Source organism: Nannobrachium achirus (genome assembly GCF_963921795.1).
Source record: "Nannobrachium achirus genome assembly, chromosome: 16".
Classification (NCBI taxonomy): Eukaryota; Metazoa; Chordata; class Actinopteri; order Myctophiformes; family Myctophidae; genus Nannobrachium; species Nannobrachium achirus.
Window position 1 is genome coordinate 59958397 of NC_137823.1, and position 25118 is coordinate 59983514.

General features: G+C 41.6%; 1 protein-coding gene across 1 annotated transcript; it reads left to right on the top strand.

The window, feature by feature from the left end:
* The first annotated feature begins 225 nt into the window (after nucleotides 1-225).
* On the top strand, nucleotides 226-25118 carry hadhb (hydroxyacyl-CoA dehydrogenase trifunctional multienzyme complex subunit beta). Its single transcript, XM_080745140.1, has 16 exons — nucleotides 226-288; nucleotides 2153-2225; nucleotides 3401-3442; nucleotides 4106-4202; nucleotides 4863-4907; nucleotides 5771-5870; nucleotides 6487-6574; nucleotides 8814-9001; nucleotides 9534-9714; nucleotides 11096-11217; nucleotides 14619-14698; nucleotides 15074-15121; nucleotides 16203-16290; nucleotides 17110-17184; nucleotides 22329-22493; nucleotides 23804-25118. Exons 2-16 carry the CDS (start codon nucleotides 2159-2161, stop codon nucleotides 23837-23839), a joined length of 1422 nt encoding a protein of 473 aa, XP_080601266.1. The 5' UTR covers nucleotides 226-288; nucleotides 2153-2158; the 3' UTR covers nucleotides 23840-25118.

Below are 25118 nucleotides of genomic sequence, written 5' to 3' on the forward strand. Positions count from 1 at the left end.
AACAGCCGTAATATTGCCCCGAAGAACATTCGTGTTTAAACCTTGCTTTAATTCATTTAGAACGGAATACAATTAAACCCACACTTACGGTAATGATTAAAAGGTAAATGCGTGTAAATATTTCGAGTCCTGCTAAAATATATATATTTATTGTCTAACTTTGTCGTCAGGCATATTTAAGGATGACTAAAAGGTTGCTGGGGGCTTTCCATCCAGTGTAGTTTTGTAGTCATTTAGCAGACTGTTTGACAGGGGAAGCAACGCACTTACACACAAGCTACCTTACAGGTAATAAGATGTGTTTCTGTCATTTAATACAACTATAGAACATCTCTACAACACAACTCTGTTCTGGTTATGACTTTATGTCACCCTTCATTCATTGTACGGTGCGGAGAATGGAAAAGTTGGACTAATTAGCTGGCAAATTAGCTAGCTATTTAGCTAACGCTAGCCACCTTGCTGTGTAACTAAGAGCCGTCTTGCTACTTTATAGTGGTTTTAATGTTGTTGCATGAACAGAACTTAGATAGACAGACAGACAGCGCTGTCAGGACATTGTAGTGTATCTGTCTGGGGGGTCCCGTGATGCTGCGGTCCCCCTGTCCTTGTCATTCCCCTAGCAGGGGAATCTGGGTGAAGGGTCATTGAGCCGAGGTTGGATTGGGTGACCTGGCAGCAGGGGCGTCACAAGGGGTAGGAAAGTGGGACTGAGTTACCAGGGCCCAAGGTGGTGGAGGGGCCTTCATTATTTTATACTTAGCTATCGGTGCCGCACTGCGAGCTTGTAGATCTGCTATTTTTGAAGTCTTGAAAATGTGTGCAAATCTTTGAATATAGGTATTTTTTAAGCGAACATTTGTAACTCAATTTTTTCTTCTGGGGGGGGGGGGGGGGGGGGGGGGTACCTGGAACTAAATATTTTGAGATGGGGGTCCGTGGCCAAATACATATCATTGTGGGGGTCCTTCACATGAAAAGGTTTGAGCTCCACTGACATCGAAACAGATTTTTCAAAAAAACCTTAGAAGGATTTGAAATATTCAAAGATTTTCATGATTTTTCAAAAATAGCAGATCTACAAGCTCGCAGCGCGGCACTCTGTGCCGCGCTGTGAGCTTGTATATCTGCTATTTTTCAATAGTTAAAGCACAGGGGCCCCACAGTGAATCCTTGTACCCGGGGCCCAGAATTTGGTGTGACGCCCCTGCCTGGCAGGCTCTGTCATGTTACATCACTATGAAATATTATGATGGCCTCCTTTCTCTCTGACCTGTGACATTACAGATCTGGGTCATAACCTGGAAACCGAGGATTTTTACTGTGATTATAAATGTGTGATAAGAGTTGGTCTTTCACTTGACCCCTCGTAAAAATCAGCTGGTCACTAGTAGGCAAGTGAAATGAGCAGTGCTCTTCTTCTCTTGAAGAATGTTTTAGAAGTTTGCAATAGAAAAAAAAGTACAGTTTTATGACAGCACAAATCACTGGTACAAGGTCAACTAAAAGGAGATCCTAGAAAGCTTTCGGCTTATTTCCACAGGAACCACACCTTATGTATCTCATATAACATTGAAAGACAGCTACTTTAAGCCACCCCACGCTTTCATGGTGATGATCGTTAAGGTGGGCCCGAGGTGGAAGACCAAGCACGACCCTAATTAGTTTGTTCTGGGCTTTTTGGAGCTTTAACTTTAAGGCAACTGGGGCATCTCGATACCAAACGAGTATTCCATAATCAATGAGGGGCCCAATAACAGCACCTCCTAGGGTTTTTCGAGATTTAATATTGATCAGCGGGGCAACCCTTTGCAAGAAACAAATTCTCTATGTCCTCCCGGTGGGGGCTCCTGAGTCAGTAGGATAAAACGGCAATGACGACACACAAATATGTGTGGGGAGGAATCATTTGGCATAGCGACTAAATTGGTGAGGAAAAGTGGTAAAAAAAAGTTTTAATAAATGGGATATTATTGTAAAGAGAAATGGGCAAGTTTTCCCTGATATAAGATGTAATTCTCCTATTAAAATAACAGATATGATCAAATCAAACAACACATTTCCAAACCTTGAGAAGTGTATTTGGTGTCATAATGTAGATCACTCATAATGAACAGTATTACGTAATAACTATACAATTATTTAATTCTAGTATACAATGGCTTCCATGCTGCTGAAGTCGATTCGGAGCAGCCCAGTGAACCCTGCCTGGGCAGCACAGTTCGGTGAGTCCTCAATATCCACCTTTATTAAACGATGATTGATTATTGTATTAGACAGAAATGGAGGAGAACAGTACAAGTATAGTCAAGACTCAATACAATAGAAATGTCGTACAGTACAAGTACAGTTAAACACCCTGCCTAAAAGGAACATCCCAAATAAGACCTTTTACGGTCTTTTTTACGTTGGAAGTCCTCAGTATTTAATTCATGGACATAATAAATAGCAAGCAAAGAAAACATTCAATAATATCGCAGTTATAAAAACACTATGTACAGGATGGGGGAAACAAGGGGGTGTGGCTAAGGTAAGGGGGGGGGGGGTGCTCACCTGTCTATGGGAGAAGTGATAACTACCTCCTTCTCTGGCCTCCTGAAAGGTGAGTTTTCAGGGCAGTTTTGAAGGATACCAGCGAGCTACATGTTTTAAGGGAAGTAGTCAAGGAATTCCACAACATGATGTGGTAGCCTTGTAGGATGTTGGTTTCAGTAATTGACTATACTAGACCTTACCCGTTCGAAGATATGTGCTCCAAAATATGTCAAACGCACCCGGTGAAAGTGTGTGTGAGAGAGAGAGAGAGAGAGAGAGAAACATTCCTAACTGTGAGAGAAAGGGGTGTGTGTGTGTGTGTGGGGCTACAGATCCCATGGCCTGGAGGAACGGACCGTAACCCTGGCAACAGACAGCAGAGTTCAACAGAAGTGGTTAAGAAAACGCTAAGAAACTGCTTTAATTTGGGAGAAATGAAATTCGGGCTCCGTCAGTGTTGGTATAATGCTAATGGCCAATACCATGTGAACTTTGGTATCAGTTGCTGAAGCGAGTGAATAGATAAACGTAGATAAGCGTGAGCGTTAGAGCGTTAGAGCGTGAGTTTGCTCCTTTATTAGTAGGATACAATCTAAATTACTACTTAGAATCCAGTACATTACTGGCACTTTGAAGGGCTTTTGTTATTAATATTATGGTGAGTATTCTCCATATTATTTTGTCTTGACCAGCTTAATAAAATGGTGTTCTCAAAAGTACATAATGAGCTTCAGCAGTGTTTCGTGCCTTTTGTAGATCATTTATGGCAGTGTGTAGTAACAGCGTTGTGCTGAAGTGATTCAGAATATGTGACTTTATTTATTGACGTGATAAAGGTTGACATTATCTTTGTGTTTGTGTACAGCGGCTCGCTCAGTCAGTACTACAGCTCAACTCCAGGCTCAAGGTGAGTTGTCAGCAAATACATTATAAAATGTATAATTCTATGTGGATTATTTTATAGTTTTGTAACTTGTAGGTCTTTCGAGTTCCTCACGTGTTAATACAATTCTGAGAGTGTAGTTTCCATTTGGGTCCATTCTTACTTAATTAACTCAGCGGGTGCCCACGAGGTGTCTACACGCCAATCTCTTTGATGTCTCTGGAGGCCCACGACGCGTTGACGTGTTTACTGTATTTACAGTATTAACTTTAAATCTCACCGTTTGGTTGGGGCTGCGCCTGGATGTAGCCCATTAGCCGCTAGTCGCTTCGAGACGACGCTGAGAACATCGCGCGGCCGTTTTTCTCCGTATACTCCAATGCATTTCCCCATCTTTAACGCCCTTTATCTCTGATGTTTGTTTTATGGCTAAAACTGTGGCGTGGTGCGGCAAAATGTCCACATTTTGATCGGCAATGAACAGCTATGATCAACACTGGCCCATACAGTAAGTTACACAATAACATCCTGTCTGCGCTCATGTGACCAAGTGACGTCATGACGCATGCATTGACGCAGAGGGGCCGGATTCAATAGAATGGTGGTGGGCCTGGGCAGCAAGAGGGGATAAATGGGGCAATCCAGGGGCACCCAATGTGTTAATCTTGAGTATTCTACTGTCTCCAGTTCAGACCAAGAGCAAGAAGACGCTGGCGCGGCCTGGGGTGAAGAACATCGTTCTAGTGGAAGGAGTCCGCACTCCATTCCTCCTGTCTGGAACCACGTATGTCCTGCTCTGCTCCAACGTTAGCTAGTTTCTCTCATACCGAGCCACTGTGAGCAGGGGCTCTAGAGTAGAGATTAAGTTTTGAAAAGGATTAGATGTTAAATGTGGAGAATTTCATGTAGGCTTGGTAGTTCTAACTAAGACTCATATGGAGCAGCGGTGAACAAATTCAATGCTCCCACAAAGGAAAAATATGCAGGATTAAAACACACAATTCATCGACAATTGATTCAATTAAAGGGCTGAGGATATTATTCAGAGGCCTTAAGCCCCTTGCACTCAAGAGTCTACATAAAAAACAAACCACTAACATGCTTCTCTAATGACATATTGCACTGACGAGGGCTGCGATGGTGCGTTTCTTATTTGTTTGTTTTTTTAATCCAGTACAATTTATGTTTTTCTTTAAAAATTGATTGACCAATAAAATAAATATTTAGTTTGCAAGGGCTGTTACACACCATTTTTAGAAGTAGTTTCTTCTATAATTTCGAATAATTCTAAAGTAACCGCAGACTACTGATGCCCCTTTCACAGATAATGTCTGTTTTGGTTTCAAAACATATCGAAAGCTCTCACTGAAACTGAAAAGTTGATATTGCCAAATTATTCTGTTTCTAAAATATGATGGTTTCAGGTTACGTTTTGTGTTGACAGGTATGCTGACCTGATGCCCCATGACTTGGCCAGAGCTGCTCTTCAGTAAGTGTGCGCCTGTGTGTGTGTGTACAGTATGTGTGTCTGCATGTGCGCATGCTTATCTTCTTTAGTATTCTTTGTGCTCCTGTGTTATTTGTGGCAACATGAGCATAAAAATGGGTCAAGGGTTATTTAGATAAATGCTGGTCATGTCATATAGTGTAAACATATGACATCAATGTTGTACACTATTGTTGTACGCTGGGCAATTCCACTGGAGCAGCAGCAGCGATTTCAAGTGCCTTGCCCTTGCACAAGGGCAGAGTGGTGATAGCTGTTAAATGAGTGTGTGGTGATTGTACCCAATGGCAGTCCCAGTGTCACAAGCCTGCTTTTGTTGTGTAAACCCATTCTACAATCAACTACCATGTTGTAGCCTGAAGAAGACATGTTGACTGTCAGCATTCTTCACATACTGTACTCTCTGCTTGAAACTCAAGTTTGAGTCATGATGTACAGCAGTGGTTTCCAAACTTTCCCCTTTTCCCAACCTATTGAAAACAGCACATCTACAAGCTCACAATGTGCCGCGATGTGAGCTTGTAGATCGGCTATTTTCTCTACCTCTTATACATTTGTGTTCAGATTGTTTTGAATTCTTTGATTTTTCTTTCAAAGTGCCAGTAATGTACTGGATTCTTCATCAAATTACTGAAATAAAATATAGAACTTCATGATTTTTTTTTTCTTTTTTTTTCAATCTAATAATACATATATTATATAATAATAACAAAATGTAGGATCAAAAAATTAAGGGTCCCATAAAAATGTGCCTGCGCAGGCCGAGCCAGTACCGGTATTTAGGAAACAGTGATGTACAGTACTTGCAGTCAGTTCACCAACTTGCTTTGTGTTTGTGCTTTTAGGGGTCTGCTACATAAGACTGGAATCCCTAAAGACGCTGTAGATTACATCATCTATGGAACGGTCATCCAGGAAGTCAAAACCAGCAACATAGCAAGAGAGGTACAGTACAGTACACACACAAAACACACAGACTGGGTCCCAATGTGAAGTTCAACCTCTTAGAGTGCAGATAAGTGTAGCCATGCTAATCCGGCTCTCAGTCATGTTCTGTGTAAGCAGGTGGCAGTCCTGCACAGAGGAATGTGGAACTGGGACGTAGCAGGCGATGAGACCATCGAAAAGCACAGAATGTCTTTATGCAAATGAAGACAAATATTGCCGTCGTGTTTGACAACCAACCTGTTTAATCTGACATGGCAACAATTCTGTCAGTGACACAGTGATCAGTATCGAAATGAAGTAGAACCTTTTATTGTTGCGGTCTCATCTACCCCATTGTGTATGACACCTATTAGTACAGAGATGTCCTACAAAAATAATAAAGCTAGGAGAAAAGTGCAAGAGGTTGTTGGTGCTTCCCGTGGGTGTAAACATGGCTTACACCCCCATCAACATAGAGCGCCTCACAGAGACTTGCTCTGCTTACTTGTATATGCACGATTAACCTTGTGGTCAAGGGTTGGAAACTGTCGACTCAGGAAACCAGGTTTAGAGGTGTGAAAGAAGGTAGGAGGATCTCCTTTTTGGGTGATGAATGATGTGTTGTGTGTTGCAGGCAGCGCTGGGTGCAGGCTTCTCTGATAAGATCCCAGCTCACACCGTCACCATGGCCTGTATCTCTTCTAACGTGGCCATGACCGGAGGTATGTGTGTGTGTGTCTGCCACTATTGCTTAACTTTGATCAACTTTACAGACAACTAATGTATTAATTAAACACTTAAATGCCATATTCTTTGACGGTGTCCCTCAGGGTTCCATAGTAGGCCTCCTGTCTTTTTCCCTCTACAGTCTAGACCAGCGCTATTCAACCTGTGGCCCCTATGGCATGTCTATGCTGCCTGTCATGGTCATAGGCCTACCAATAAAAATATATTTTGTCTACTTTGAGTGTAGACAAATAATAGTTTCTCTCCAAAACTACTAGGAAACTATTTTTGTCTTGTTTTATACTTTTTTGCTATTTTGTTTGTTCCAAAAGAAAAAACGTAATAATTTCATCATTAATCATGATGACAATCTTTTTTATTTATTTTTTATTTTTTTCAATTACGTTTGGCCTTATACGTCGATGGGAAATGTGGCTGTTTTCTGTGTGTTTGCTTAATGTTTAGACTACTCGTGTAGTGTGTTACAAAATCATCGTCCAAACGTCCAAAATAGGACTGTCATTTTTAGTTTTCAGCCCTTGGATTTTTTGTATTTTGCTGAGTGGCCCCTGAGCCATCTAAAGTTGTGTAGCCCTACACCAAATCTAGTCCCTTAACTGTTCTGCCGCCGTTGACAGTCCTCACCGTCATTGAAAGGGTTAATACCATGGCGCCGTTGACGGTGAGGACTGTGAATCTTACTGTATATACAGTAAAGATATTATTACTTACTTAATGTCGCTCCGGTCCCGCTCGCATCGGTAATGTCGGCGATTTGTTTACAACGCACGTTGGGCGTGCACGCGAAGTGAAGCTCCTCAATGTTAAGTCAATGGAGAGGCCCATAAAGAAACTTCATTTAAACAAAATAGCCATTTTGAGACATTTTGCAGCAGATCTAAATGTAAACAAGGCACAAGGCAGGGCGCAGCCATCTTGCCTCTTCTTGTCCCACACTGTCATGTGACTAGATGACGTAATCGTTGCCGTCAAGTGATAATCCAAAAAAACAAAAACAACCCCCTTCCAGCCCTTCAAAATAATAGCGGCGGCCTATGGAGGAAACCGCGTGGCACCGAGGCACCAAGCAACCTTCAGATTAAGAGGCACTAATTGTGTTAAAATAGCAGATCTACAAACTCGCAACACATCGTGAGATGGTAGATCTGCTCTATTCGGCAAATGTTTGTCTCTAGAGTTCATGTGGTGAACTATTATGTATTATTTACATGTGTATTGTTTGTAATGGTACCTTCCTCCTGTCTGTAGCTGTTGGTCTGATCGCAGCAGGCCAGTGTGTAATGGTACCTTCCTCCTGTCTGTAGCTGTTGGTCTGATCGCAGCAGGCCAGTGTGTAATGGTACCTTCCTCCTGTCTGTAGCTGTTGGTCTGATCGCAGCAGGCCAGTGTGTAATGGTACCTTCCTCCTGTCTGTAGCTGTTGGTCTGATCGCAGCAGGCCAGTGTGTAATGGTACCTTCCTCCTGTCTGTGTAGCTGTTGGTCTGATCGCAGCAGGCCAGTGTGTAATGGTACCTTCCTCCTGTCTGTAGCTGTTGGTCTGATCGCAGCAGGCCAGTGTGTAATGGTACCTTCCTCCTGTCTGTAGCTGTTGGTCTGATCGCAGCAGGCCAGTGTGTAATGGTACCTTCCTCCTGTCTGTGTAGCTGTTGGTCTGATCGCAGCAGGCCAGTGTGTAATGGTACCTTCCTCCTGTCTGTAGCTGTTGGTCTGATCGCAGCAGGCCAGTGTGTAATGGTACCTTCCTCCTGTCTGTAGCTGTTGGTCTGATCGCAGCAGGCCAGTGTGTAATGGTACCTTCCTCCTGTCTGTAGCTGTTGGTCTGATCGCAGCAGGCCAGTGTGTAATGGTACCTTCCTCCTGTCTGTGTAGCTGTTGGTCTGATCGCAGCAGGCCAGTGTGTAATGGTACCTTCCTCCTGTCTGTGTAGCTGTTGGTCTGATCGCAGCAGGCCAGTGTGTAATGGTACCTTCCTCCTGTCTGTAGCTGTTGGTCTGATCGCAGCAGGCCAGTGTGTAATGGTACCTTCCTCCTGTCTGTAGCTGTTGGTCTGATCGCAGCAGGCCAGTGTGTAATGGTACCTTCCTCCTGTCTGTGTAGCTGTTGGTCTGATCGCAGCAGGCCAGTGTGTAATGGTACCTTCCTCCTGTCTGTGTAGCTGTTGGTCTGATCGCAGCAGGCCAGTGTGTAATGGTACCTTCCTCCTGTCTGTGTAGCTGTTGGTCTGATCGCAGCAGGCCAGTGCGACGCCGTGGTAGCAGGCGGCGTGGAGTTCATGTCCGACGTTCCCATCCGCCACAGCCGCAAGATGAGGAAGGCCATGCTGTCACTCAACAAGGCCAAGACCATGGGCCAGAAACTGGCCCTGATCGGCAGCCTCCGCATGGCACATCTTGCACCAGAGGTAACGCACGCACAGACATAATCGTCTAATCGCAATTATTTTTGCATAATCGTTTCCATGTTGAGAAATGTTAATATAGTTACAAACACTTTCAAAAAGTAGTGGAAATAGCAGCTCTACAAGCTTGTAGATCGGCTATTTCCACTATCAATGTTCTTTTGTAAAGTATAAAATTGTCAAATATGTCAGTAATTTCTTTATATTTAAGTTATCGTGATTGCAACTTCAAAGCCTAAAAGCCAAACAGAAATGTAATTGTCAACGACAAATACACAATTAAAAATGTAATCGCAATTATTTGAGTGACAATTAATCGTCATGTAAAATGTCATAATCGTGACAGCCCCACACACACACACACACACACACACACACACACACACACACATCATGTGTATGAGCAAATAATAGCAACACACACACACACACACACACATCATGTGTATGAGCAAATAATGGCAAATGAAAGGAACAAATATGATATTTTTGTTTTCATTTTGTCATAATAAATGATTATGTGTGTACTGTGTAGCTGCCTGCTGTGGCCGAGTTCTCCACAGCAGAGACCATGGGCCACAGTGCTGACCGTCTGGCCGCTGCCTTCGGGGTGACGCGGTTGGAGCAGGACGAGTTTGCCATGCGATCGCACAGCAACGCCAAGAAAGCACAAGACGCCGGCTTACTGGAGGACGTGATCTCCTTCAAGGTGCCAGGTAGGTGAACTGGACACGGTTGATTTATAGAAATGCATACAACGTCTGCATTAAATGCTTAAAGGAAAGCACGTTATGGTAGGCCGTTTGGGCATTGTTTTTGTGTACACTTCGTAGTTATCTGTCATATGGACAATATACTGTACACATGGCATGCAAATGCAATTAACAATCGTGTCCTGGAAACTGTTTGTACACAAGGCAGTGCCTTGTGTTTTCCTAGTTGTCTCTTAATCAGCTATCATTTCAGAACTAAACATTTCATTTAAATGGTAAAATGGTAAATGGTGCATTTATATAGCGCTTTTATCCAAAGCGCGCTTTACATAGATTGTGCATTACATTCACCCATTCACGCACACATTCATACACCGGTGGCGGAGGAAACCGTGCAAGGCACCAACCTGCTCACCGGGAGCAACTAGGGGTTCAGAGTCTTGCCCAAGGACTCTTCGACATTAACTCAGGGGGAGCCCGGATTCGAACTGGGAACCCTTCGTGCTCTAATAACGGTTTCTCTACCCCTGAGCTATGCCGCCCCATTTAGATTAATAGCGCTATAGGATGTTATACACACATACACTGTATTATTTATTTTTGGTTTATCTGTCTTGCATGCATAAACGTGTCCACAAACACGATTATAGTCAACGTTACTTCATTTGAAGAATTATTTTCACCCATCAGCCTTTACAATTTACAGTTTACAGTTTAGGCATTTAGCAGACGCTTTTAATCCAAAGCGACTTACAATAAGCAGGTAATACATCAATATAATAAGCAAGATAATATGTCAGAACATCAGCAACAATATAACAAATGCATAGGAATATCAATCTAGAAAAACAATAATATAGGTAGACCACGCACCTAATCAGTAAAAAACCTTTCTAAAACCTAAAAAATGCTAACTAGCTTCATGTATGGTCAATTCGTGTTACAGTAGTGCTATGGGTTTAGGTGGAGTCTGAAGAGGTGAGTCTTCAGTCCACGGTGGAAGCTAGGGAGTGAGTCTGTAGTTTTAAGTGCAACAGGGAGTTTATTCCACAGTTTGGGGGCCAGGAGAGCAAATTGTCTAGGACGAGTGAATTTTTGTCCTGGGGTTTTTAACGCGGGTTCTGTCAGCATCCCTGTGTTGGCTGATCTGAGCGAACGGGTGGGGTTGTAGGGGTCTTGATAAGTCTTGATTCATATTTAGTTGCATGCCACCGTTGCACATCGAAAGCGTGAGCTAAGCTTGTAGATCTGCTACATTCAGTGCATGATCCGATGCACACCTAAGTATAAACTAGACATTATCCTTGTTTGTCCACACGCCAGGTATGTCTGTGGTTCAGTGTTAGTCTGTTTGCTTAATGATGAGTGTTTTCCTCCTGCTCAGGCCGAGACATCGTCTCCAAGGACAACGGCATCCGCCCCTCCACCATGGAGCAGATGGCCAAGCTGAAGGCAGCCTTCATCAAACCCCACGGAACCGTGACCGCCGCCAACTCCTCCTTCCTGGTGTGTGCACGCACGCACACACACACACAGACACAGACACACACACACACACACACACACACACACACACACACACACACACACACACACACACACACACACACACACACACACACGCACACACACACTAGGGATGGGACGATATGAAAATGTCATATCACGATTATTGTGACAAAAGAAATCGCGATTTACGATAATCAGTTATCCTGGAGTGGAATATTTTCCAAAAAATAGGAGATCTACAAGCTCACAACGCGTCACAACACGACACGTTGTGAGCTTGTAGATCGGCTATTTTTTGGCCAAGACATTTGATCTGTATCAAGTACGTATATTATAAGTACCTTTTACCAATTATAGAGGGTTTAAATTAGGGATGTTAATCGACGCATTATTGGCGAATCGACGCGTCGCGGCCGAAAATCGACGCGTCAATCGACTTTTTTCACTTTTTTTTTTCGCTAAGCAGCAGCTGAGAGGAGAGCAGCACAACGGCGCATTACCTTAAACAACACAACGTATGCTGCACCCATCATAACTTGCATCAAAGCCCTAATAATAATGATAATACATAATTGCTCTTCCTTGTTAGCATGGAGTCTGTTCTCTAGAGACTAGAAGCGGAGTGACAATAAGTCCATGGAACGTGCGGGAGCGCTGACCGCTCGCTCTCATATATCCCCGGTGTGTCGCATTAACGTTAACGACGTGTGGTTTGTGATCATCGCACACAACGGCGACGCTGCCATTAACAAGCGAGCTTTCGTGTCAAGCGTGCATGCAGAGGCAGGAGGTAAACAAAAGCATCCAGTCCATAGAGTTGATACAGCCAGGCAAGTCAGCGCGCACTGCTATGACGCGCACATCAGCCCGGTGCCCCGGTCCAGCAGTATTTCTCAACCAGTAGTCCGCGGACCTGACTAGCGCCGCATGCATGCGAATGCACAACACATGCAGGCATGCACTCGTCTCCGACACAGACACACACACACACACACACACACACACACACACACACACACACACACACACACACACACACACACACACGGTCCTCTCACATATGGAAAACATTAACGCTTATAACGTTTTTGAACGATTAAAACCTTTTTTGGGGGAAAAACTTTTGAAAAATAAAAAAATATATATATTTTTCGACTCGTACTTTTTGAGTCGCGGTGAGCGTGAGTCGATCGACGCGTCGATTTCCGATTTTTTTTCACATCCCTAGTTTAAATGGTACCGGATATGCAGCTCGGCAAATAAAAGGTGAATTGGTGACTTAGGACGATATCACGATAAATGAAATCTCCACGATACGATTATCGTGAGTTTTTTTTATCACGATAAACGATAATATCGCTTATCGTCCCATCCCTAACACACACACACACACACACACACACACACACACACACACACACACACACACACACACACACTTGACTACGCAACATTTTCACCACTGCTTATTTGTCCCCAGAGTGCACAAAGGCAGGAATAGCAATACATACAGTATGTACTGTATGTCATTGTCAACCATATGAGATGCACCCACATACAAACACCCAGCAGCAACACATGCTTGCCCTCCAGTGTCAGGGATTGAAATCCCTGCCAGCCACCAGGAAGATTCTGGTCAAATATTATTAGTGGTTAGTCTGTCAGTTCCACTCCCCAGGCAGGTATCAATACTCGCTTAAGTCGGTGCTGTTTTCTACAGTTGCCTCTGGTGAACTTCTTGGTGCACTAGCCACTGTATGTGGTTAACACAATACGTTAATGCCTTGTCCTGTGCATGGAACACTCTCTACTGTAGGTGTGTCTGTAAATCATGTGAGACTACAGTAGGCATTTAAGGATTATAAAATAGCCAGTTTAAGCAGCCCGTTTCTACAACCGCAACGCGAGGCGGGACTACGGCTGCTATGACGTAATCGCCGTAGCGGACAAAGTCGTTAAGCAAACAGCCGTCGGCGACGGGGTCCCACCCCTTTTACTGAACTCTTTGGTTCCCATGGCAACGCGTCTACGCAGCAGACGGAGTAGACGCTACGTGGGAAGGGACCTTCTGGCGTAGTACAGACGGCTGCGACAGCGGCAAGTTTATCTAACGAGCGCTGATCATTTCCGTTTACTGTTGTCATCTGCCGTAGCCGTAGCGTTGCTTAAAGTCGCTAATGTCTGTATGGAAAGAACAGAGAAGATAAATACCCATCTGCAGGCTGGCAAACCGTCTAATTTAACTTTAATCATGCAGAGAGTTAATCTATCTCTGTACCTGTGAAGTGTCAATTGACATTCAAACTCAACGTGACAGGATAACAATTCTGTCTGACCCTAAAGCCAGACTTACATTCTGTTATTTGCCAGTGTCTCGTACCAAAAATATAGACCTCCAACAAGCTCACAACACATTGCAACATGAAGCGCTGTGAGCTTTCTGTCTTACAAGGCAGGGTGACGTGATATTGAGGATATGAAATCCACCGGCATCCAAAACAGTGCAGGTTCTCACAAACATTTCAAGCGTGTTGGAACAAGGTTTATGACCAGCTGAGCTCCTTCTGTATTCGATCGGAAAATCTATTTTCAGAAAAGAGATTGGTGTAGAGCAGTGGTTCTCAAACCCCAAGTTTGATTAGTTTGATGTCATTTATTTTCTCACTCAACAGTAAACAACACAACACACAGTATAAGTGTATACAGGGTATCTGCACATTTATAAAGTGACAATTTAAGGACTTTGATTGATTATTTTATTAGGCAAAAATGGAGAACAGTACAAGTATAGTCAATACAATTGAAATGTAGTGCAGTACAAGTACAGTTAAACACCCTGCCTAAAAGGAACATCCCACATAAGACCTTTTACAGTCTTTTTCTAAGCCCTCAGTATTTAATTCATGGACTTTCAAGACTGTTTTAATACCAAACTGACCAAACTATCAAATATTAAGTAAGCAAGTGTCGGACATTGTGAAGTATTGTGAAAATAGCAGATCTACATGCTCACAACGCCTCGCAGTGCAAGGCGTTGTGAGCCTGTAGATCGGCTATTTTCACAATATTAAATTATTTATCTGTGGAACCGAGTCACATTAAATGTAATACCTACAATTCCATGCTTGTCAGGGAGGGGGTCCCCAGTTCAAATATGTTTATTTTAGGGGTCACGGCCTAAAAAAGGTTTGAGAACCCCTGTTGTAGAGGGAAGAAAGGAGGGGAGCAAGTATAGACCCTTGGCCTTGGCGGATCCCGGTTAACAAAGCTTATAGGACGGTTAAGATGTGATCAAGATGACATTCTAGTCCAGAGTAAGTTGGAGGCCACAGTATGAGGAACTGTGGTGTAGAAAGCTAGTTTTCTCTAACCTCAGTAACCTGTGCATGTGTCCTTAGACTGATGGAGCCTCAGCTGTCCTCATCATGTCTGAAGAGAAAGCGCTGGCCATGGGCTACAAGCCTAAAGCCTACCTCAGGTAACTTTGACCCATTAGCATCCAATGCAACATCCACTATGACGAGTGCACACATTTGTAGCATAGGACTGCTAAGACTGATAGTATACTATGAATCCTTCCAACTTTGTCTATATTCTGCACTATACATAACCTAACCTTAGTGGTGAATTAGCGACATGTCAACACTTTTTCACCGAAACATGAATGTATTATACTAAAACAGTGATCCTCAATGTGTCTAAAGATTTTATAAGGGGATTCCAAACAGACATACTAATGTGTATGTAATACATATATCATGTTTTAGTGTAGATGAATGTGCATTGTTCCTGCCAAACAAAGTGATTGTTCCATAGATCTGTTATATATATTGTCTCTGTTTTGCCCCCACAGAGACTTTGTATTTGTGTCCCAGGACCCCAAAGACCAGCTGCTACTGGGGTGAGTCTCTCCACTGCTGTTACCTTTCAGGAAATGTGTTCAATGGGTCACATGTCTTGTTAATACATTTCATTGGTGAAATAATTATAAAACCCACAGACTTAAGCCCCTGATACACATAGCAATTTTTTCATCAATATCAACCAGCAACAACCAGAGGCGTCAATTGGGTAGGGCAATAGCCATACCTTGGCTAAAGGGGAAAAAAATAAAATGTACTTCCTGAAATAAATTCATGCCTGTTGATAAGGTATGGCAACATGAGTGTCTTGCACGCGTGAAGACACAAAAAGATTAATCCAGTGACTCTGCCAATGGCCATACCCAAGTTACGCCTCTGGTCGTTGCTGGTTGATATTGATGAAGAAATTGCTACATGTATCAGGGGCTTTAGATAGATACCTTTATTATCCCAAGGGGGAAAATAAGTCGCCCAGAGGCAGCACAGCAGTATAAGGTTATTTACAAAGTTACAGAAAAGAACAGGGTACAGTAAAGAGCAAGGTTAGACTTAACCACTCTACAAGCTTACATTGCAGTGCTATGCAGTATGCACTGTGAGCTTGTAGATTGGCTATTTTCGCTACTTTGGTGTGACAGTGTCATAAAATTAAGTATAAAATAGGGCATTGATTAATTTGATTCACGAAAAGATCATAAAAAAGGTAAAATATGGCGATACAAGTTTTCTGCCTGAGTAGAGTAGTGATTGAGTTAAAATGGCTTTAAAAGGTTTCAAGAGGCATATTTTCCACGTGCAAGTCACACAGAGGGGGAAAAAATCTATTAACATCAATACATAAATGGACATAAACGTGTCATAAACATCACATAAATCCAGGATTAGGACTTGGAAGTGAGTCAGCAGACAGAAGGAATCTCTTTCTTCACCCATTAGGTGTCAGTGTGTCTCATAATGCTGTTGTGTGTGATTGATAAAGAACAGAAGGAATATGTCCACCCATTAGGTGTCAGTGTGTCTCATAATGCTGTTGTGTGTGATTGATAAAGAACAGAAGGAATATGTTCACCCATCAGGTGTCAGTGTGTCTCATAATGCTGTTCTGTGTGATCGCTCCAGGCCAACGTACGGGACCCCCAAGGCTCTGGAGCGCGCTGGGCTGACCATGGACGACATCGATGTGTTTGAGTTCCACGAGGCGTTCGCTGTAAGTCAGCAGGATTGTAGTCTGGGAGAGATGGAACGTGTTTAACCCATTAATAAGACCTGAGGTTGATTCTAAAATGTCTTCTAGGTTTTCTGGAAAACCTGTGTTTCTATATCAGTGGTGCTCAAACTTGTCAAGGACCCCTAGAATTATATGGATTTGACCGTAGACACCTATCTCAAAATATTTAGTTCCAGGGTCCCAGAGAAAGAAAGATTTGAGTTAAAAATGTTTGCTTTAAAATAATTATATTCAAAGATTCGCGCAAAGTATAAAGTAATGTTTAAAGGACAACTTTAGTTTTTTACAACAAGGGTTCATATTTTAGATTGTAATTAAAGAAAAGAAAAGATGAGTGTTAAAATGTTTTCATTTACTATCGTTTTAGCCATTTTAGTATTTTGATTTCAGTGGTTGGTGGCATGCGTACAACGGTACAAGTGGCTAAATAAGTATTTTTAGACACAATAAGCCGGCAATTTCTTTGTTACTATTTACACCAGCCCCCTTAATAGTCCATCGATTTCTGAGATATTGTGATTTATAGACGTGCGTTTTTTTCATAATTGAAGTAATACTTTATCTATTGATCCTGTGCCTGGGTCAGGCTCAGTGCCATCGTGGCCTGCTTTTATTCATCATGTTTTGAGGAGGCAGCGAGTGAGATTTGGCTGGCTCCGCTCCACACCACTCCACTCCACCACCTGCACTTAGTGCTTCTGACTGAGCTGTGAGAAATCAATGTGTTAATTTGTATCCTTGTGTGTGTGTGTGTATGTGCATGTTATTGATCGATTGTTTCGTTTGTTTCTTTTCCAGGGGCAGATCATGGCTAATTTGAAAGCCATGGACTCAGACTGGTTCGCTCAGACCTACATGGGCAGGAAATCAAAAGTAAGGGCAGCTTAAAGCTATTTTTGGGGGGGGGAACAAACAGCTGGTGCTGCTACCAATGTGGCTTGATAACAAATGGCATAATAACAGTTTAACTCATTTAGAACGGGTCCACATTATTGTGTATCATTATTTTATACTTTAACTATTGAAAAATAGCAGATATACAAGCTTGTAGATCTGCTATTTTTGAAAAATCAAGAAAATTAGAATTTTGACCCGATTCTATAAGTGTCTTTTGAATCCCTCTAAGGTTTTTTGAAAAACCTATGTTTCTATGTCAGCAATCTGGCCGGCCATCGTCAAAGAAAAGGTCCTTTTCACTTAACTGGAGCTCAGTTAGTCTGTTCTTGAGAGACTACTATGTCAGTGGTTCTCAAACCTTTTCATGTAAAGGACCCCCCCAAAATGATGTGTATTTGGCCACGGACCCCCATCTCAAAATATTTAGTTCCAGGGACCACCCAGAAGCAAAATTTGATTTACAAACGTTCGCTTTGAAAATACATATATTCAAAAGATTTGCACACATTTTCACGACTTTTTCAAAAATAGCAGATCTACAAGCTCGCAGCGCGGCACTCGGTGCCGCGCTGTGAGCTTGTAGATCTGCTATTTTTCACTGGTTAAAGCGTTCAATAATTCTAGGCCTAAATGGGTTAAAACGCCTCGGTGTTCCACACAATGCTTATTGTCTCAGTTATGAAGGCCAAAAGGAAGGAAAACTAAGGGGAAACCCTCAGTGATGCATTATTGATGACTGGCTCAATCAGCAGCTTATGTTGGATTTATACTTGATTTATACTTGATTTATACATGGTTTTGGACGTGAAGCTCACAGCGCTTCACATTGCTGTGTGTTCGGAGGATTGGAGGTGTATGTTTTTGGTACGAGGCACTGGAAAATAACACAATGTAAGTCAAGCTTTAGGGTCAACTGAAGAAAGTATTGAGATTGGGTTGAGCAGCAGGTGTGGGTTAAATAGACGCACAGCATTGTTATAGACTAAACGTCCATGAAAATAACATAAAAATGTTCCCGTATTTTCCCTGTTTTCTCCATATTCTGAGAACTTTAGCCAAAAAATAGATCTACAAGCTCACAACGCCTCACCCTGCGAGGCATTGTGAGCTTGTAGATCTGCTATTTTCGGCAAAGAGCTTTGGTGTAGAAGGCGAAAAAGAGCAGACTAAGTACAGAGTGAAAAGTCAACTTTATTACGTATTGACGGTTCAAGTGGTTAAATATCTGAAAACACAAATTGACACGAATCCAAAATACACTGATGATTGTGCTGTCAAACAATGAAACTATATGGAATCTATGAACAGGTTGTGAGGGTCCCTGCTTCATCTCTGTCTCAACTAAGGGGTCCTTGGTCTGAGAACGTTGAAGACCCCTGTTATGTAGTGTGTAAGTAATGTAGGCTACAGAATGTAATTCACACTTCTCTCCATGGCGCTCATTTCCAGGGGGCCAGATAAATGGATAGCCTATCGTCAATAGTGTGCTTGACCCAGTCACTCTAATTCATTGAAGATCGCATTTTATTCCCTTTCCAAAAGTCAAATTAAAATATCCTACCTGTGTCTACTTTGCCTACAAAAACGACTGTGTCCCCCATGGCACAACCGTGTTCCAAATCAATTAATTCATAAACTTTTGAAACTTATCTAAGGCAATTATTTCTACCCTTCAATGATACCAATTGATATTGTATTTTATATTGTTGTTATCGTTGATTAGTCACCGTAGGCGAGTTTTTTACAACGAGCTTTACAACGTGTAATCATGGAATGGAGCAACACTGCTAAACCCCCATAGATGTGCCGTAATCGTCCAATATGCTTCTGTTGGTAATCACTCTCGTTTTGGTATTATTGAAGGGGAGAAATGATCGACTAAAGTTAACATTTGCGAACTTCTTTTGAGGAGTTTATGTACTGCATACTATTATTGTGGAAACAAATACTATCGCTTTGCCATTGGCAATGAGATTCGTCCACAACTTTAAACACACCATGTCGGGCGTAGTGTAGTAGTGTCTTATTGTGATATACAACAGAGAACTTTATAATGCATTCCAGTTGGACAGGTATTATAATTTGTTCGACTTATGGGTACAACTTGGAGGCGTTCTACATACAACACAAGTCCAAGTGTACACCTGAAATATATTCCTACTTCTCCACTTCACAGAAGCCCTCAGGTGAGAGCAGCACCTTGTGTGGTTTACACTCCATGTTCTCCAAGACTTTAGGCTTTTTCTCTTGCCTCTCACAACATTGTTTAAGCCCTTTAGGCCTAGAATTATTGAATGCTTTAACTATTGAAAAATAGCAGATATACAAGCTCACAGCGCGGCACCGAGTGCCGCGCTGCGAGCTTGTAGATCTGCTATTTTTGAAAAAAATCTTGAAAATGTGTGCACATTTTTCAATATATATTTTTTCAAAGCAAACTTTTGTAACTCAAATATTTGCCTCTGTGTGGTCCCTGGAACAACACATTTTGAGATTGGGGTCTGTGGCCAAATACCTGTAATGTTGGGGGTTTGAGAACCACTGATTTTAGAGGAAGGATTTAGAAGTCGGGTCAAAGATATTCAAAGACTTGCACACATTTTCAAAAATGGCAGATCTACAAGCTTGCGCTGTGAGCTTGTATATCTGCTATTTTTCAACAGTTAAAGTATAAAATAATAGTTAAAGTGGTTCAAATCTAACGCGACTCGGGCACGTTCCAGGTTTTTTAGGCTTAACAGAGAAGGCCCCACCCACATGATCACCACCTACAGTAGTCTATTTCACATGCGAATTAATTCTCCCTGATAACGATGTAAACTTTTTGTAGGATTTACATTTAAGTAAGTTGTGGCTTACAACTGATGGGATTTCATCCGGCGTTTGATGAGCGTGTTGCAGCAGCGAGCTCCCAGCCGGTGGCATCGTGTTCTCCATTTCCATATGTGCAGGGATTTTGCCTTGCCTCTGGGCATAAGGGTTAAGGCTCCAATAAGCTCAGGGAAATGCCCAAAATGGGCAGAAATATAGTTTTCAAGTGATTTCTTTTTTCCATTTTTTTCCACTTGGCACAATGAATCGTAATATTTTTTTTTTATATAATCTTTTTATTGAGGAGACAAATGCATACAAAAAAAACACAGACAAACAAAACAAAACAAAAGTAAACAATAAAAGGGACAGCAGCAAATGAACGACTCACGTCTTACATTCCATGTCAAACAGTGTTCCCACCACTCAGTTGAGAAAATAATGGGGACCAAAGGTCCTGGAATACCCGTCCTCGGTTATATTAAAACTCATTTCCTGCCATTTTGAAAGCCATTTTTATTGATATCCTGCCAGAGATCTCCATAGACTTCCATGTAATTTATAGTGCACGGATCATGCACGCCCATGAACAAATCATGCACCATGTGTGTGTGTAGGATGTTCACAGCTTTCAAACAAAAACATCCGATTGGAAATCCGTTCAGGCATTCATGAGAAACCAGCCAGTCCTCAGTTATATTTTTCAAATGTTAGTTCCTCTAGTAGTGGAAGTAGTTCAGTTATTTGTTCTTGGACCATCACAAAAGTGGGTGACAATTCATCTTTCCAATACAAAAGAATACATTTTTTGGCAAAGTATGTATGAATAGTAATTAGGGCTGGGTTGCGATTAAAGATTTTAATCTAATTAATTACAGGCTCTGTGATTAATTAATCGCAATTAATCGCATTTTAATCGCACATCAATATTTAACCTGAGAAGCATTGTTTTTCAAGTAAAACACATTTTGTTGTACGAGTGAATCAAAATTCATCAAAATTTCGCATCCACTGGGCCAAGCAAAGCGCTCTGATCGGCTACTTCTCTCTTTGCGTTTGTTGTCTCTTCTTGGTTGGTGCATCACTATGATCGGGATGCCCGAAACTGAAGGTTCTGTGGTGCAAAAACTACGTGCGATTAAAATGCGTTAATTTTTTTAATCGCGTTAATTTTCTGTAATTAATTAATCGCAATTAATCAGTTAAAGTCCCAGCCTTAATAGTAATATTTGAAGAAACAAAGATGACTGTCTAATATTTTTTTATAAAATACTTTCGAGAAGAAATGTGACCAAAGATAGGGACTTAAAAGGGGGTTGAGAATGAGATGTATAATAGGTTTGAATGTGCATGAGACTTGATTTATTGCATTTTTGGAGCAAATTAGTTTTTCTCACATTCTCCTCACTTGTTATCTTCTGCCCACAACAAAAGTCAATTTGACATTTTTTTTCCCAAGTACAATTCAGATATACACTACAGGTATCATTGGAGACAACATCTGGTGATCTTTTGGAGTAGTCATTTCCCACATTATTAATGCGCACTGTCAAAAAGTCACATAAAGCTAATTTTTAAGCAGCGATTCCCTTGTTGTTTTTCTTTTGCTAAGTGACAATCTTACAGTGTTTGCATTTATTTAGCAGACACTCTTATCCAGAGTGACTTGCAGTACAAGTGTGATCAGAGTAAGCGGTCCCTAACACAACATGCACCTTGATCTTTCACTCGCAGCAGTTTATGGGGAAAACTATGTACGGTCTGACTGCTCAAGATCTCTTCCTTGCTGAAGAGTTGAATGTTTAGCCATTTAGGCCTAGAATTATTGAATGCTTTAACTATTGAAAAATAGCAGATATACAAGCTCACAGCGCAGCACCGAGTGCCGCGCTGCGAGCTTGTAGATCTGCTATTTTTGAAAAATCATGAAGATTTGTGCAAATCTTTGAATATCTCATTTTTAATGTGAACATTTGAAACTCAAATATTTGCTTCTGGGGGGTCCCTGATACAATATTTAGAGATGAGAGTCCATGGCCAAATATCATTTTGGGGGTCCTTCACATGAAACGGTTTGAGCACCACCGACATAGAAACATGTTTTTTTCAAAAAACCTTAGAAGGATTCAGATGACACTTATATTCAAAGAATTGCACACATTTTCAAGATTTTTCAAAAATAGCAGATCTACTAGCTCGTAAGCTTGTGAGCTTATAGATCTCCTATTTTGTATTAGTTAAAGCATTCAATAATACGCAATAATGCGTACCGTGTGTAAATGGGTTACATTTTGGCCTTGTCTGTGCAGGTTGGAGCTCCACCCATGGACAAGTTCAACCTGTGGGGAGGCTCGCTGTCCCTGGGTCACCCGTTTGGTGCCACCGGCTGCCGGCTGGTGACCACCGTAGCTCACCGTCTACAGAAGGAAGGAGGACAGTACGGCCTGGTGGCAGCATGCGCTGCAGGAGGACAGGTGAGGAAGACCTTAGGCCCGTCACGATTATTACACAATCGTCTAATCGCAATTAGTTTAGGTAATCGCAACTATTTTTGCATAATCGTTTCCGTGATGAGAAATGTTTTTATAGTTTCAAACACTTTCAAAAAGTAGTGGAAATAGCAGATCTACAAGCTCACAACGCGTCACATCTTGCGACGCGTTGTGAGCTTGTAGATCGACTATTTCTTTTTTAAATATAAAGTTGTCAAATATGTCATTTCTTTGTATATTTGGGTTATGTGTCATATCTGCCATGTGCAACTTCAAAGCCTACGGGCCAAACAGAAATGTAATTGTCAACGACAAAAACACAATTAAATCATTAATCGCAATTATTTGAGTGACAATTAATCGTCATGTAAAATGTCATAATGGTGACAGCCCTAGAAGACGTGCACACACACAGATGTATACCGTACTGTAGAGGAAATATTTATTTGGAAAAGACGATGACACACCACGTTTTTTCTTTATTTATCCACATTGTGCATTAGATTGCATTGGCAAATGGTGTTTTGTAATAATAATATTATGATTCGGCAGTTCACACAAGTTCACATAATGAAATGTATATCCAGATCATGATATGAGACTAGATATAGTGATATGGCAAAAGTGTTTTCTTTTCCTGTTTTCTTTATTTTTTTGGAAATGGACGATCTACAAACTCACAATGTGTTGCATCACAAATTGCTGTGAGCTTGTAGATCGGCTATTGAGGCTATTTTCAAAAATGTTTGAAAAATGTATATATATATGCATCACAATGTGATGCATATGCGTTTGTGATATTTTCATCACAATATTGATTTAGCAGTATTTAATTAAAAACATATATTTTATCCATATTTTGTCCAAATGGCCCACCCCAAATCTATACCAGGGATGGGACGATAAGCGATATTATTGTTTATCTTGATAAAAAACACTCACGATAATCGTATCGTGGAGATTTAATTTATTGTGATATCGTCCTCCCTCATGCACTGGGATCAATTCACCTTTTATTTGCTGAGCTGCATATCCGGTACCACTTAAACCCTCTGTAATTGGTAAAAGGTACTTATAATGTACGTACTTCTTTTTTTTCAATCTCCATCAAATGTCTTTGCCAAAAAATATAGCCGATCTACAAGCTCACAACGCGTCGTGTCGCTATTTTTTGGCAGATACTCCGCCCCAGAATAATGGATTTTGATTATCCTGATAATAATCGCGTTTTCTTTTGTCACATTAATCGTGATATGACATTCTCACATCGTCCCATCCCTCCTCTGTTCCAGGGTCATGCCATGGTGATCGAGGCCTACCCCCAGTAAAGCACTGAGAACAACAACATGTCTAAACACGTTCTGGTGGCTCCATCACAACAACAACAACAACTCCACACGCATCAGTAAAGCTACGGAGGCTGTACATGCATACCGCCACCACTTTGCCTTGATTGGGGAATCGGCTGTTTCCCCTGGTTTATACCTGGGTCGTTGCATGGCGTCACACACAGAGAATAGCCCATGTACAAAGCTCAGTAGCTCACGACGTGTCGCATGCGCGTCGCGAGCTTGTAGACGTGCTATTTTCTGTGCATTGACGCCTGCTCACAACCGAGTATTAATCAGGCCTCTGTTTGTGAAGGACTGTATGTAAATTTACCGATACTGAGTGCCTGTTGTTTATAGGGATTGTCCTGGTATGTTCAGTTTCCGGTCCCACCCTAATTTACAATACAGAATAAGACAGAATAAAGACATAATAAGAAATAATGTGTTTGTTATTAGAAATACTATGTTTTCATTAGACAGAAACAAACAGTTATTCCTTAATTACCCCTACATTATGGTCTAATCAACACGGATCTGGTCAGGGTGAGCAAACGCTTTCATACTGTATGACCAGTTTGCGACAGAGCCAAATATCAATTGCTAGATATCTAGAAACGCTCGGGAAGAAATCGCTGAGCGATATAATCGCAGCCAGATCTTCTCGCAGTGCTTTTCACACAAAACGAGCAGCCCGATCTTGCAGCAGATCGCAGTTTTTGACGGCGAGCGCCAAATATGGTCGGCGACAGCACAATTGGCTCAAAAAGTCGGGCAGTGTGTTCGAGCCCTTATTTGATTTCTAATTAGAACATAATGTAGGGATAATTAAGGTATAACTGTGTTTGTTTCTGTATAATGAAAACATTATTTCTAATTATGGCTTTATTCTGTCTTATTCTGTAGTGTAAATTAGGGTGGGACCCTGTTGCCTTGGTTTTGTTTAACTTTGGGGTGCAACGTTGCAGTACCGTCATTGGCAGGCGCTAGTCAGCACTCCTGAAGAAGTCCGCAATGTAACATAAGCTACGTCTCAAGTCCTTAAATTAGATCCTATATCCTTGCTCGTATGTTAGTCAAGCAAGGAAAGCAAGGAAATAGGAAAGCAGTTTAGGAAATAGGATCTAATTTAAGGACTTGAGACAGCTATAAGAGAGGTGTAAGCATTCAAGAGGAGCTAATAATAATAATAATAATAACATTGTTTATAAAATGTAAAATGTCTTTTTCTTACAAAATCGTGGAATTAAATGTCTGATGGTAACTAGACACACTCATT

Excerpts from the sequence above, each read along its gene's own strand:
- hadhb (XM_080745140.1), top strand. The coding sequence starts at position 2,159 with ATGGCTTCCATGCTGCTGAAGTCGATTCGGAGCAGCCCAGTGAACCCT. Across the intron at positions 6,575-8,813 it reads TAACGTGGCCATGACCGGAG|CTGTTGGTCTGATCGCAGCA; the intron begins GTATGTGTGTGT and ends CTGTCTGTGTAG. Across the intron at positions 9,002-9,533 it reads TGGCACATCTTGCACCAGAG|CTGCCTGCTGTGGCCGAGTT; the intron begins GTAACGCACGCA and ends TGTACTGTGTAG.